At 42.9% G+C, this 15,219-nt stretch overlaps 1 protein-coding gene and 1 non-coding gene across 10 annotated transcripts in view; both read left to right on the top strand.

The window, feature by feature from the left end:
• The first annotated feature begins 3,097 nt into the window (after positions 1-3,097).
• MATR3 (matrin 3) overlaps positions 3,098-15,219 on the top strand; it is a 53,668-nt gene continuing 41,546 nt past the window's right edge. For 3 of the 9 annotated variants that reach the window (XM_036312496.1, XM_036312497.1, XM_036312489.1), the window contains exons 1-3: positions 7,879-7,960; positions 8,942-8,985; positions 10,253-10,492. Coding sequence is in view for 2 of the 9 variants with exons in the window: in XM_036312500.1 (XP_036168393.1) it covers positions 7,948-7,960; positions 8,942-8,985 (57 nt within the window). In the remaining 7 variants the exon portion in view is untranslated. Of the gene's footprint in view, positions 3,221-6,618; positions 6,631-7,878; positions 7,961-8,941; positions 8,986-10,252; positions 10,493-15,219 lie in introns of those variants that run through there. The other 6 variants (XM_036312501.1, XM_036312499.1, XM_036312500.1 and 3 more) reach the window with 6 other exon arrangements.
• Positions 8,462-8,662, top strand: LOC118659446. The gene has a single exon (XR_004968564.1). It is a non-coding gene; the product is annotated as a small nucleolar RNA SNORA74 (small nucleolar RNA).

Here is a 15,219-nt window from a genome sequence, read left to right as displayed (position 1 = left end):
GGTTTCAGTAATAGAGGGCCAATTTGGACACTGTGGAGCTGGGGATGGTGAGAAAATGAGGGGTATAGAAATAGACTAACTGAGTCTAGAAACCAAATGAAGGGGTGATTGGAGGCATGTGAGGAGGAAGCCAAGTCTTGGAACTTGCTCAACATCAAGAAGGTTGGGAATTGGTTTTGCTCTAGCTGATGTCACCATGATGTTTCCCTAAATGCTATAGAGGGAGTTTAGAATCCCAGGATGCCCTGCAACTATTCTTTGTACCACATTGCCTATCTTGTAAAGAGCTGTACTTGTTTATATGGAGGGCATTATATTAATAATTTAATTTCAACCATTGGAGGGAATGAAGAGCCTCAGGCTCTTTCAGGTTTATATACCTTTTACACAGTAGGTACACTATAAATGTTGAACCAAATAATTATGAGGGAGTCAATCATGAGGGAGGGAAAGTATAGGAAATGCACAATCTACCCCTTTACATCTGTTTGTGATACCCACACAAATGATTACTTAAAAACTGTTGATTGAGTGTGACTGAACAATTATTAAATATTTCTCTACTGGTGGTTCCTGTTCAGGAAGGAGAGGAAAAGGACAGTCTTAAGAACAAAAGGGCCCAGCTGGTGTGGCTCAGTGGTTGAGCAGCAACCTTCATAGGAGGTCACAACCAGGAGGTCACAGTTCAATTCCCAGTCAGGGCACATGCCCGGGTTGTGGGCTTGATCCCCAGTTTGGGGCATGGAGGAGGCAGCCAATCAATGATTCTCTCTCATCATTGATGTTTATATCTCTCTCTTCCTCTCCCTTCCTCTCTGAAATAAATAACATATATATTTTTTTAAAAAGAACAAAAGGCATCAAGGAAGGAAGCAAGAAGAGGATAAAATGGAGGAGAAAGTGAAAAGTAGGAAAGCAGGTTGGGGACCTAGTGTCTCTTGGAGCCAACCTTTCCATTATGAAGTCAAACTCAGAACTAAGGGCCTACCCTAATCCTTTGCCTTTTATCTGGTTGCACTTTTTTCTGGAATTTTTCCTTTTCCTTTTTGTTATTATTTGTAACAATCTTGTCTTCAAGAATAAGAAACAAGTAAAAAAGTAGTTAATATTATAGGTAAAAGACCATATAAATCAACTCACCAAAATGAATTCAGAATTTAAAGGATGGAGGTTAAGAAGTTTGAATAAGAGCCCTAGCCAGTTTGGCTCAGTGGCAAGAACGTCAGCCTGTGGACTGAAAGGTCCTGCGTTTGATTCCGGTCAAGGACACATACCTGTGTTGCTGGTTCGATCCCCTGTAGGGGGCATGCAGGAGGCAGCCGATCAGTGATTCTCTCATCACTGATGTTTCTATCTCTCTCTCTCCCTCTCCCTTCCTCTCTGAAATCAATTAAATATATATATACATGGTTGAGTAAGAAAAATCTTTTTTTAAAACTAGGAAATGAAAAAATCATAATCTAGGTTTTCCACTAAGGACACTGCATGGCCTATCCCTAAAAAATGTATCCATCTTTTTAATATAACATGAGAACATGGTCTACAGCTCAGCCTTACTCATAAAGGCTGGCCTTCCCTCAACACAATCCTGCCTTCTACCTGGACTAATCTGTGAATCTAGTTGTCACCAGGTCATTGGTCCTTCTAACTGAGGCCTTAGTTTCTCCCTAGCCTCAATTAGTTCCTGTCTCTTTAAAGCACACATGCATGCACACACATAAACCTCATCTTTCCTTTTCATGAATCCTCAGGATAGCTCTGCCTTCTCCATTTTGTGTGTTTGGAAGGAATGAAAGCAAAATATATGAGATGCCAACATAATTTCTCCTTTAGCCGAGCTCCGAAGGACAATTACCCACCCAATCTGCCCAGTTTTATAGCTCTCATAACCCTCCTTTATGAACACACTGTGACAGTCGGATGCTGGCATTGATTATGGCAGCAGTCTTCAGCCACATTCCTATTTAACTGCAAAGCAGAGCTCCTGCCTACCAAGCCAGCACAGCTCATGTGACTTTTTTAATTACTGTATTTATGTAAGCCTTTTTCCAACCACAGCCTGTGTCCAACTCCCATCAAAACTGGAGAGGATCTGTGCTTGCCACTTCTCTAGTGGCTCTCTGGCCTCCTGGCCTAGGGTCTCTTGTAAAATCAATTTAGGGTTCTGGGCTTTCTCAGCAGAGGTCTGTGTGCACAGGAAGCACATTTTTTTTCATTATGAAAAAGCTGAGAAAAGATAGTAAAACATGTTGGCAGATGCCAAGGACAGTGGCTCACCTGGCACCGAGATAGATCAGCAAAGCCTGTAGAATAGGAGATGGAGGGGGCGGGACAGCGAGAAAGGGGCTCCAGAATTTGGGGAATGGATTTAGGAATTACTGCTGCTGAGCCCTTGCCCCTCTGGGCTCCAGCTTCACCAGCTGTTCAGCAGGATAGAATCATACTGACTTCAGCTAGATGGGGAAGGAAGTTTTAACGTTCAAAGGAAATGCTGGTAATTTGGTGAGCAATCTGGCCTCTCTGGCTGAGTGTGCCACGGTGCAAGTCTGGCAGGGAAAGCCGGTGCTCTTTAGCTGCTGCCGCTCGACTAAGGATCCCACTGCAGGCACCAGCATGTAGTCCCGCAGGGTTAGGCTGTAGGAGTGAGTGACAAGCATAATCTACCCGAAAACCTCCTGGAGAGATTCTGAAAACCAAGGTGACCTTTGTGGGTGGGCGAGCCATTAGCCGAGCGAGAGCGCTGCTGGAGAAAGACAGAAAGAGGATCTGCGTGGGAGATGGGAAAGGCGTGGGTTGAGCCTGCAGGAAAGGAAAGGCGCCATACGTGTAAGAACCGGCATCGCGGGGGCGCTCAGCGTGGGTAGGCAGGGCACACGGCTGCACCAGGACACACCAGGTTTTCTCCTTGGCAACTCCAAACCCAGCGCCCCTTCAAGCCATAAGTAACAGAGGGGATGAGAGTCAAATAAATGCAGCCCTTGTTAGAATTCCTACCCTTTCTCTTCGGGGGTCTAAGTCCAATAAGGAGTATGCTCATCTATGCCTCGGCATTCGCATTTTTCCAATTCGGTCTTTCCTGGGCGGGACTTCAGGCCTCGCCCACTGGGGCCCCGCCCCGCCTCTCCGGGGCGGGGCTCTCCTCGGCTCCCGGCTTCCTTTTCCTCCACGGCCCCTGCGGGGGCTGGAGTGTCCCGGCCGAGCTCCGAGCTCCGGGCACGCGGTGAGTAAGGACCAAGTGGGGGGAGGCCTTGGAGGTTTACCTGCCGGGACAAGAGGCAGCGGTGGGAAGGCTTCTTTCAAGGCACGAGGCGAAACTGGGGTTCGTTTCCTCCTGACCCCGGATTTGGAGGGCATCTTGAAAAGACTCTGGGAGTTCATAGCCCTAGGGTCGCCCCTTGTTTCCTACCATCCCTCTTGTCCCTGCAGAGTCACATAGAGCTGGTCGTGGAGAGCCTAGCTCTCCAGGCACGAGGGCCAGGGGCTTGGGTAAGGTTGTGAGGAACACGTGGCCGGTGGAGTTCCGGCAGTTCCTTTAACCCAAGGCCCCAAAGGGATTAGTTTTTTTTTTTTTTTTTTTTTTTTTTTTTTTTTTTTTTTTTACAACCCTGTCACATAATCTCCATGGATTTCTACAGAAGAGGAAAGGAGGCCCAGAGAGATAACATGACGTGGCACTCTGTGAGTGGTATATATGATTAAGATTCAAATCCAGATCTCTTGATCTAAAATCCAGTGCTCTTAACACATCAGCACAAGTGGTACAAATACAGACCTTGATACCTGCTTCCCAAGGCTACTGCATGGACTGTGGATAATGTGGCCCAGAGTGCTCTCTAGAATTCTACCCCTTCCTTCCAATTGCTTACTTCTGGCATTTCTTTTTTTTTTTTTTTTTTTTTTAAATCTTTATTGTTCAGATTATTACATTTGTTCCTCTTTTTTTTCCCCCCATAACTCCCCTCCTCCCAGTTCCCACCCCACCCTCCGCCCTCACTCCCCACCCAGTGTCCTCATCCATAGGTGCACGATTTTTGTCCAGTCTCTTCCCGCATCTCCCACACCCCTTTCCCCCCCAAGAATAGTCAGTCCATTCCCTTTCTATGTCCCTGATTCTATTATAATCAACAGTTCATTCTGTTCATCAGATTATTTATTCACTTGATTCTTAGATTCACTTGTTGATTGATGCATATTTGTTGTTCATAATTTGTATCTTTACCTTTTTCTTCCTCTTCCCCTTCTTAAAGGATACCTTTCAGCATTTCATATAATCCTGGTTTGGTGGTGATGAACTCCTTTAGCTTTTCCTTATCTGTGAAGCTCTTTGTCTGACCTTCAATTCTGAATGATAGCTTTGCTGGATAAAGTAATCTTGGTTGTAGGTTCTTGGTATTCATCACTTTGAATATTTCTTGCCACTCCCTTCTGGCCTGCAAAGTTTCTGTTGAGAAATCAGCTGACAGTCGTATGGGTATTCCCTTGTAGGTAACTGAGTTTCTTTCTCTTGCTGTTTTTAAGATTCTCTCTTTATCTTTTGCTCTTGGCATTTTAATTATGATGTGTCTTGGTGTGGTCCTCTTTGGATTCCTTTTGTTTGGGGTTCTCCGCGCTTCTTGGACCTGTAAGTCCATTTCTTTCACCAGGTGGGGGAAGTTTTCTGTCATTATTTCTTCAAATAGGTTTTCAATATCTTGCTCTCTCTCATCTTCTGGCACCCCTATAATTCTGATGTTGGTACGCTTGAAGCTGTCCCAGAGGCTCCTTACACTATCCTCGCATTTTTGGATTCTTTTTTCATTTTGCTTTTCCGGTTGGGTGTTTTTTGCTTCCTCGCATTTCAAATCATTGACTTGATTCTTGCGCTCCTCTGGTCTGCTGTCGGGAGTCTGTATAATATTCGTTATTTCAGTCCGTGTATGCTTAATTTCTAGTTGGTTCCCCAATATAAGATCGAGGGTCTTATTAGTTTTCTTGTAGATCTCATTAAGTTTATCGGCGGCTTCTAAACAGTTCTTGAGAGACCTTAAAAGTGTGGTTCTGAACTCTATATCTTCCATTGACAATTTTGTCCTGTTTCTTTGTCTCCGCATTTTGTTATGCTTCCTTGGTGCACCCCCTAGTGGTCTTTGTTCGCAGTCTTATAGTTAAATCTTGATTGTTGTAGCTAATTCCAGGGAGGGTTTGACCTCCAGGCCAAGTGGCTATGAGAATCAGCTGTGTCAGCAGTGAGAGAACTTCTGTCCTCTAGGGAGGTGCTAATCTGGCGTTTGCCTGAGGCTATCCGGCAAATGCCTGTGTGCAGGGCTTAAGCGGGGCGGGTCGCACAGGATCAACAGGGTGGGCAGGAGAGAGCAGTTATGGCGGCTCTCAGTCCTGTCCCCAGGGGCTCTGCCTCTCTGAGTCCCAGCACCCGCCGCAAAGCTCAGAGAGAAAGCTGCACTCTCTCTGACCGAAGCCAGACAGTCCCGCTTCTCCCGTTTGAGTCTGGGTCCCTAAAGACTCGCCCGGATCTGGAGCTCAGAGTCTGCGACTCCCTCCCGATTGAAAACGCCAACCGCGCCCTCCGCCGCCAGCCCGCTCCGCGAACTCCGCACCTCAGAATTTGACTTCAGCACTGCGCCTCCTCTGAGTGTCCGTATGTGTTTCTCTTTCCTCCTAGTTGTAGGACTTCCACTCAGCCAGCGTTCCTGTGGTTCTGGGTGATGTCCCTTCCGTTTTTTGGTTTCACTTTTGAAGTAGTTGTTCAAAGCAGCAAACTCCGGCGTTAACCTATGCCGCCATCTTGGTTCTCACTTCTGGCATTTCTCGGGATTAGTTTTTTGACCTAGACAGTAAGCCCCCTGTAAATCATTTTGCTCTAAATCATTTGGAGGCGGTTAGGAATGAAATTAGAGATGGCTGGGAAAAGGTATGGTCTTAGATACACTTACCTGAAATAAAGGTAAATTATAAGGGTGAGTTGGGTGGGAATGTTTATTAGCATTCTTGCACACATCTTGGTTGTTTTCAACCAATAGTGGAGGATCTTTGGCAGGAATGTCAACCTGTCTCAAGTTCCTTTCACATCCAGTACTGAGACCAATTACTTTTCTGAAGTACTGCCTTCCAATTTCCCCTCCCAGGGTAACTTTTCCCTTCTACTCACTTGTATCCATCATCTCCTTGACTGTAACGTAACTCCTGATAACAGCAAGTGTTTATTGAGTGCCTGTTCTATACCAGATATTATCCTATGCGCATAATTTATATTCCATTAAGTCTCCCATCCACCTTGCATACAGAGTACTATTAAAAACATTCCTATTTTACAAATGAGAAAACTGAGGTAGAGACTTTTAAGTTACTTGCCAGCTGTTTATTGGCTGTTAAGCTTCCTGATACTTATTGACTAGGCTATTGATTTGATCCTGTTGAACTGCTGAGGGACATAAGTAACAGTAACATGTGAAAATAACGTTAGCCAAGGGAAAATTGTTCTATTGCCTGTTACTGTTTCTGTAGCTCAGGCCTCACATAGTTATGGGGTTTGGGGACCTGGGGTCTTGAACCCCACACAAGTGCTCACTAACTATTGGCTGACTAACCTGGAGTGCTTTGATTGCGGTGGACTTTGGACAGATGCAGCGTCAGGTGAGTACAATTCCGTTCACCTACCCTTGGCCCCAGCTGTAGGCAGCTGCCTAGGTTGCCTTATACCTAGGCAAGTGTTACACTGCTGGAAGAACAGCAGCCCATAGCTGGTTGGCATTCTGGGCCTGGTTCATGCCAACTCGGTTGTTAACTAATACCAGGATGCCAGCATATGTGCTTATCCAATCTGTAAGAGCATGACTTTGCAGGGAGAAACCTAAAAATCCAGACCTTTCTAAGTGGTTCTGGTCCAACAGGTTTGGCTAGTATGAGGTCACTTGAATCACACATTGGAAACAGAAAAAAAGGTAATCAAGCCATGAAGGGATGTATAAGTAGAGAGAAAAGTTAGGCTACCAAGTACTCAGGAGGCCTTATACAGGCAGGAAGTACATGGGATTTTTGCTAATTTCTCTGAAATAAAATTTCATGGCTCCCACTCCCCCACCATACAAAGCTAGTCAGGATGATCCCTTTGTAGAGGGATTTCATAGCTGTACTTTTGTATGAGAATGCCTTATAAAAAAATGTTGATGTGAATTTGCTTTAAAATTATGGGCACTCTTCTCTACTTCATTAATAAAATATAAAAATAGCAATTAAGGGGCTCTAGACACTTGGCCTAGCTACAACCGTAATAATTACTGGTTTAGGCTGCCCAGATATTTGTAGTTTCTTATTTCAGGGGTGAACAGAGTTGCCTTTTTGGAACAGTAAATCTTGAGCCCCCTTGGTAATGATTTTGTTTTGGAATGCTAATTTTCTGAGAAGAGATCATTCTCAGTTCTAGGCAAACACTTTTCACTCAGGGTGATGCAGGGGATTATCCATTAGAGCTGACGTAGTTGCTGCTTCTGTGAAAAGTGACTTCCTAGTTTCCATAGGAGGAACTGGTGAGAATGTTGGGGAGATGGCGGAGTTACTTATCAAAGCTAGTTTTATTCTATCAATTGGCTTCCCCTTAAAAGGATTCCCTTAGCTGAATGCTTTTTTAATACTTAAGATGTTCGTTGTGAATATGCCTTTTATATATGGGGTCTTAAAACTAGTGATATTTAGAGGGCTTGAGGAATGGTTAGTTTTAATGGTAACATGGGAAAGAAAAAGGCAAATAATGGGAAGTAAAATAATTCCTGTGAATATAAAAAATATAGTAAATTATAAATAGCAGGTGGCATTCTATTTACATCTACAGAAGTGTAGCCTTAGGAGCTGCTGTTTTAATCAGTGAAATTTTTTTCTTTCTAGGATGACTTGAAAGTCGGGCATCCTTGGCCCTCCTGAATAGAGGAAATTAGTGACAGGTGGACAGTCTGTATGGAATTTTCAGGTAAATGTCCCTGTTCATCCCAATATTGCCTATGTGTTGGGCCTTTTGTTAGTTGGTGTCCATCAGAAAACATTGGGAGGCAAAGGCACCCATATGTGTCCCCAACATATTCAGCCTGAGTAGGATTTTGATAGTTGTGGTCTGAAGGCATGTAGCATCTTTGAGATTATCTGTATCATTCCATCTGAGGAATTTATAGGGAGATTGCACATTCCATAAGGGAAAGGAAACTGTATCTTACCTTGTTCACTGTAAGAACCCAAGCTCAGTGCCTGGCACATGGCAGAAACTCTCTGAATGTTGGATAAAATGACTGAAGGCATGGCAAAGGGATTCTTGTTTCCTATTCATTTAAAGGATTTGGCAGCATGGTCTTCAATCAGTGCTTCCAGGCCTCTGTTTTGTAGCCAACATTTAATTCATGGGGATACTTGTATCCATATCTTCTGCCTGGGGTGCCAGGGTATCTGAAACAAATAACAAAAGCTGTTTCAGGAATTATCCAGCGGTTGTCAGCTATCCAGGCTAGTGTGATGCCTTGGATGGTGTTACACTGTTGGAAGAGCAGGCGCTGCCTTTAATGAGGTCTGGCTCCAAGCACTGTTTTGGTGTTGTGGCCGAGTACCTTTGGGCAGTGTTTTGCACCTCTGAGAGTGGAATAACTCCTCCTGTGGAGTTAGTCCTAGTCTGGGTGCGAACAGTTTTTTTAAAATATATTTTTACTGATTTCAGAGAGGAAGGGAGAGATAGAAACATCAATGATGAGACAGAATCATTAATGGGCTGCCTCCTGCATGCCCTATACTGGGGATCGAGCCTGCAACCCAGGCGTGTGCCCTGACCAGGAATTGAACCCTGACCTCCTGGTTCATAGCTCGCTGCTCAACCACTGAGACACGCCAGTGGGGCCAAACAATTTTTTTCTGTTAGAAAAGGACCCCTGTTAAGGACAGCCTGTCATTCCTTTTCTCTGAATTCTAGGTGCCTTCACCAGAGAAACCTGTCTCCATCGGAACCTCAAATGTGTATGTAATCCTTTTGTCATGTAGGTCCTAATTAACTTGCTTCAGCTCAGATGGGTGGTATGAAATAATAGAAAGATAGATATATATTGGTCTCTGCCCCTGGTTCCTGCCCCAGAGCTCTTAAAACACTTGTAATTTCCTAAGTGATAAGAGCACTAAGAGCATCTTGTTTTTAATATTCAGCTTTTTAAAATTTTGGTTCCTGACCAGAGCTCCTAAAGCCCATGGAATTTCCCAGGTGATAGGAAATTCTTCTATTGGGGGATGGTCACGAGAAACACCTATTAGTCAGAATTATAACTGGACTTATAATTTGGAGGTGGGAGGGGCACGGCACAGTCTTGGGGAATGTGCCCTTAACCTGTGATATCTGATGGTTTCTAGGTGTAGATAGTGTCAGAATTGAGTTAAATTGTAGGAAACCCAGCTGGTGACCCAGATTTGCTTGGTTTGGGAAAACCAAGCTGGTGTCAGAAGTGTTGACAGTGGTGGTAGTGTGAGAGCAAAGGAAAAACAGAAGTGAGGTTTTCTATTCAGGTAGAAAACTAAACTCTCATTTTCTAGAGCTCTGCTATGCAATACATATGGCTATTTAAATTGACAAACGATTAAGTAAAATCAGTTTTTCCATGTCAGTATCTAGTGACTACCATTGGACAGTTCAGAATAATTCCACCAATGCAAAAAGTTTTATTATGCGATGTTCTAAAGGAGGGTTGGCAAACTTCCTGTAAAGGGCAGGATAATATTTTAGGCTTGCACACCACATAATCTCTGTTGTAACTACTCACCCCTGCAGTTGTGGTGTAAAAGCAGCCATAGACAACATAGCAATAAGTGAGCATTACTATGTTCCAGTAAAACTTTATGGGCATTGACATGAGAATTTCGTAACATTTGTAGTGTTGCAACAAAAAATTTGCCCCCAACCATTTTAAGCTCAAGGGTCTTTCAAAAACAGATGGCAAGCCCTGACCAGTGTGGCTCAATTGGTCATTGGTTCGATTCCTGGTCAGGGCATATACCCAGGTTGCTGATTTGATCCCCCTGTCAGGGTACATCTGGGAAGCAACTGGTGGATATTTCTCTCTCCCTCTCTAAAAACCAATAAAAACATTTAAACAGATGGTAGGCTAGAATTGGCCTACAAGTTACAGTTCACTAACCCCTCTTCTAGAGAATGAAATTCAGGCCTTGAGACTTGACAGGGTCAGGGTTAATACCAATGTATGAAAAATTCCATATTGTTAATACTTTTGCATTATAGCAAACCTTTACCATACAGCCTTCATCTTTTAGAGGACTAAGGTGACTTCAATAGTTCTCCTCTTTTAATGGACACCTAAGGAAGAGGTCCTAAGAGCAGCAGTCTTGAATTCCAGCAGCGCCTGATCACAGCCTCGGTCCTTCATAGTGAAATAGAAATAAATGGCTTCGCCTGGCCGGAGTGGCTTAGTTGGAGCATCATGCCATGGACTGAAAGTTTGCTGGCTCAATTCCTGATCAGGTACATAACTGGGTTGTGGCGGGGAGAAAGCCCATAAGGAAAGCAACCGATTAATAGCCCCCCCCCCAATCTCTAAGCATGTCCTCAGGTGAGGATTTAAAAAAGATCCCACCCTAACCGGTTTGGCTCAGTGGATGGAGCCCAGGTTCGATTCCAGTCAAGGGGCATGTACCTTGGTTGCAGGCACATCCGGGAGGGGGGGGGGGGGCAGCTGATCGATTCTTCTCTCTCATCGGTGTTTGTAACTCTCTATCCCTCTCCCTTCCTCTCTGTAAAAAATCAATAAAATATATTTTTTAAAAAAAGAAGATCCCTGGCCCGCATGGTTCTTGGTTAGGGTGCCTGCTTTTGACCAGAAGGGTCTCAGGTTTGATTCCGGTCAAGGGCACATACCTGGATTGCAGGTTCCCTGTCCCGGTTGGGGCTCGGGAGGCAACCAATTGATGTGGCTCTCTCACATCAATGTTTTTCTTTCTCCTCTCTTCCATTCCCCCTCCCTTACACGCTCTCTAAAATTAATGGGGAAAAATGTCCTCCAGTGAAGATCAACCCAAAAAAAGGAAGAAATGGCTTCTATGGAAAGGGGAAATATTTATATATCATGAATAGCCAGGGTTTAAAATATGGGATCTCGGTTCCTCTGAGCATCCAGATTGTCCTGACCATGGTAACGCTACCCAGGTGCAAAAAGAGGCCCCTGTGTTGGTACTTGAAAAGGGATAATTTACTTGGTATTTGTGCTTGTATTTAATACCTAAGAGGTTTCAATGACTTAATCATGCACATTAAGATAATTTTATGGGATTTCCTACTTAATAAGTGAAGTTAGTCACCCATTACTCCTTGTTGACTTGATTTTCTTTATTTCCTGGTGAGCCTAAGATGAAGTAAAACATTTCAAAGTAGCTTTTTATTCATTCCTTCTTTTTCCCTATCATCTTTTTTCCCATGCTGCAGTGGAAACTGAAATTGGACTGGCAGGTTTACTGGTCTGTAATTATTCAAGCTGCCACCTCCTGCCATAGGTAGCAGTTAGTAAAGACAAGTGTCCCTCTTTGTTGCCTTGCTCAAGTTTCAAGTTTAATATATCATACTAGAGGCCTGGTGTACAGATTTGTGCATTGGTAGGGTCCCTCGGCCTGGCCTGCGGGGATCAGGCTGAAACCGGCTCTCCGACACCTCCTGAGGGGGTCCTGGATTGTGAGAGCATGGTTCTCAGGTTACATACCACAGCTTGGCAGCTCCTGCATTGAGCATCTACCCCCTGGTGGTCAGTGCATGTCATAGCTACCAGTTGGACGATCGAACAGCTTAGGCTTTTACATATATAGATTAAAAGGAAAAACTAAAGCACGATGACTAGGGGGCCCCAAGCATTGAATGCTGTCCTGCACCTTGTCAATAATTTATTTTCCTTTCAGGGTTGAAATAACTCAATGGACTTTTGCATTGACATTTCTGATTGTGCCTCAAATTTTAATCAGGAAAACAAAATTTCAGAGGAATACATTCTACAGGCTCCAAAGGGACACTAAAAGGAGGCTCAATGCCTGGGCATTTACACAAAGGAGAAAACCTTATAAGAGCAATTAATTAAGAACTTTAAAAAGTGACAGTGACTCCTGTTAATCTTGCTGCTTAATTGGGGCTTTAAAAATAGCTTCCCGTTAATGGGCCTGTCAATATTCTCTTGGGAAACAATTTCACTGACTTAATCAGTTATAATACTTAGACTGTCTGCTTAAAAATATCTTTCTCTTTATTGCTATTTTAACGAACCAACTTGGTGGGTCATATATTTGTCCATTGAATATCTTAAGGCCTTGTTTAAAGGGGCCCCTCTTACTTTGCCCCTCCCAGTTCCCCAGTAAAGGGCCTTTGGGGTGTGAGAATGTTCTATACTGCTTTATTACCTGAGAAGGAGGTGGTAAAATGGACCTTGAAATTTATTTTAATTTAGATTAGTTACAGAAAAGTTGTGACAGTAGTATGAAGAATTCCCATCTACCTCTCATCCAGTTTCCCCTAATCTTTACTATTTTACAATAGTATAGTACATTTGTCACAATGGACTAATGGATACAGTATTAACTAAAGTCCATACTTTATTCTGATTTCCTTAGTTTTCATCTAATGTCCTTTTTCTGTTCCAGGATCCCATTGAAGATACAGTTAGTCATCATGTCTCTGTAGGTACCTCTTTGCTGTGACAGCTTCTTAGACTTTCCTTGTTTTTTGATGACCCTGAGTTTTGAGTCAGGTATTTTGTAGAAAGTCCTTCAGTTAGGATTGAGTTTTTCTCATTATTAGGTTGGGGTTAAGGGATTTTGAGGAAGACCACGGAGGTAAAGTGCCATTCTCATCACATAATCAAGAATACATAATATCAGCATGATTTATTACTATTTAGAAAAATGATTTCAGTATGTTTTTTGAGAGAGAGAGAGAGAGAGAGAAGCTCAATGGGCTGCCTTGAACCTGCAGCTCAGGCATGTGCCCTGCTAGGACTTGAATCGGAGACCTCTTGGTACATTGGACAACACTTAACCAACCAAGCCACACTGGCCATGGGGTGATTTATTACTGTTGATCTTAGCCTTGATCACCTGGCTTGGGTCTTATTTGCCAGTTTTGTCCATTGTAAAATTCCTCCTCTCTATCCAGTACTGCACTCTGCCATGAAAGTCACCGTGTGCAGCCTATACTTAAGGAGAGGGAAGTTTTGCTCTCCTTGGAATTTTTCAGAAATAAACTGGTCTTTTTCTCCTCCATTTATTCAACTTATTTATATCACTGTGGACTTATAGATATTTACTGTATACTTGGGGAAATAATCCAATAATATTTTTTTTTTTGTTCAGATTGTTCCAGCTTTGACCATTGGGAGCTCTTTCAGTTCACTCCTGTGTCCCATCAATATGCCCCATCATTGTGGGGTTATTATTATTTTTTTAAGGACTTCTCACATTATGGCACTATAAAATGCTCCAGGCTCATCTTATATAGTTCCTATCTCAATCCCAGAGTCAACCATTTATTTAATGGGCCCTACTTCCTTTATTATTTAATAGTATTAAGGAACCAAGATCTGGGTGCTCATGGCAGAACTATGAAATATATATGTTTACTAATATATATGTATACCAGGATCCATAGTTCATTGCTTCCTATATTCTATATCATTTCATTTTTTAATATTCAGTGCATTTTGTCCCATTGTCTTTGATTATTCTTTCATCTGGAACAGTGAGCCTATTGCCTTTTATAGTGGATGCTGTTGACCCCAAGTGACTAATAGTTTTTACCCTACAAACTCACAGTAGAGGAGGGGAATTTTTTTATCAGCTGCTGGTCAAAGGGAGGAGCCAAGCCCAGGCCTTAGTATCCTAATGAGTTAAAGGAGAATGGAGATGCCCTCAAGAAACAGAGCTTCTTGAGTTAGAATCCTGGCTTTACCAGTGTGGCCGATAGAACTTTTTGTCCTCTTTAGTTGTGACTCTCTAGAGAAGAGCTCAAAGGGATTAACAAATGTAATATGCTGGCCATCCCAGGCAGTGATGCGTTGGACATGAGGCAATGAACAAAAGAAGGAAAGGACAGAATAGAAAAGTTCTGTCCCAGCCTATTCTATTACTCCCATGGCATTCTATCCTTTTCCACACTGGGCTTCCATTTCTTGCCCCTGTAGCACCCAATCATAATCTGTTTCTTCACGGGACTCTTCATATTAAATTTCTCAGATCCCTAAACCCCCTCATTTTTGTATAATAGCTACATGGGGCGATTGAGGAAGAGACAATAACCTATGATAATTAATCATCTTGTCAGAAGACTGGTCATTTAACTCTTACCCTTTTGTGGCTTTTATCAACTGAATCCTATGCTAGATAGTGGGGATAAGTGATGAACCAGACACTGTCCCTACTTACCTTAACATGGCCTGTCAAACCTAGCCCATAACTTTCTCACCCATCTACCACCTTCCGTTTTCCTTCTGGTCACACTGGTTTCTTTTAGTCTTGGTTTATCTCACTCCCATATATCTAAGCGGCCTCAGTTCTACTGACAGCTAACTAAAGAGCCTCAGCTGGTAATGTTAATATTTATGTGTTATAATGTACCCTAGAGTAAGGCCATAAAAATATCCTGTTTTTCAATAATACTCAAGTAAAAGTAATGAGATTGCTAGTTTTCTTTAAAAGTTTTTTGACCCCTGACCAGTTTGGCTCAATGGATAGAGCGTCGGCCTGCGGACTGAAGGGTCCCGGGTTCGATTCCGGTCAAGGGCATGTACCTTGGCTGCGGGTATACCCCCAGTAGGAAGTGTGCAGGAGGCAGCTGATCGATGTTCCTCTCTCATCAATGTTTCTAACTCTATCCCTTTCCCTTCCTCTCTGTAAAAAATCAATAAAATATATATTTTTAAAAAAAGTTTTTTGAAACAAAAATCTTGAAAACAAAGGTGTCAGATTTCCATATCATTTGCTAGTGGACAATAAAAGATAGAATATAGTGTACAAATATTTGAAACTAAATTAAGCTTCAAAAAGTACTTAATGAAAATAATGGGTTTGCAGAGGATTTGTTCAAATTTGATACATCCATTAACTAAAATATGTGGGCTTGTGTTTTTTTTTCAGAGGGATAACCTGTAAATGTCTTCATAGTTAGGAAAATTTGTGAAACATCTTTGTGTATAAGTTATAACTGCAGGAGATGCCAAGATA

The sequence above is a fragment of the Myotis myotis genome, unplaced genomic scaffold, assembly GCF_014108235.1.
Source record: "Myotis myotis isolate mMyoMyo1 unplaced genomic scaffold, mMyoMyo1.p scaffold_m19_p_6, whole genome shotgun sequence".
Taxonomy (NCBI): domain Eukaryota; kingdom Metazoa; phylum Chordata; class Mammalia; order Chiroptera; family Vespertilionidae; genus Myotis; species Myotis myotis.
The sequence above is the reverse complement of the archived record's forward strand: the minus strand, read 5'-3'. Positions and strand labels throughout refer to the sequence as shown.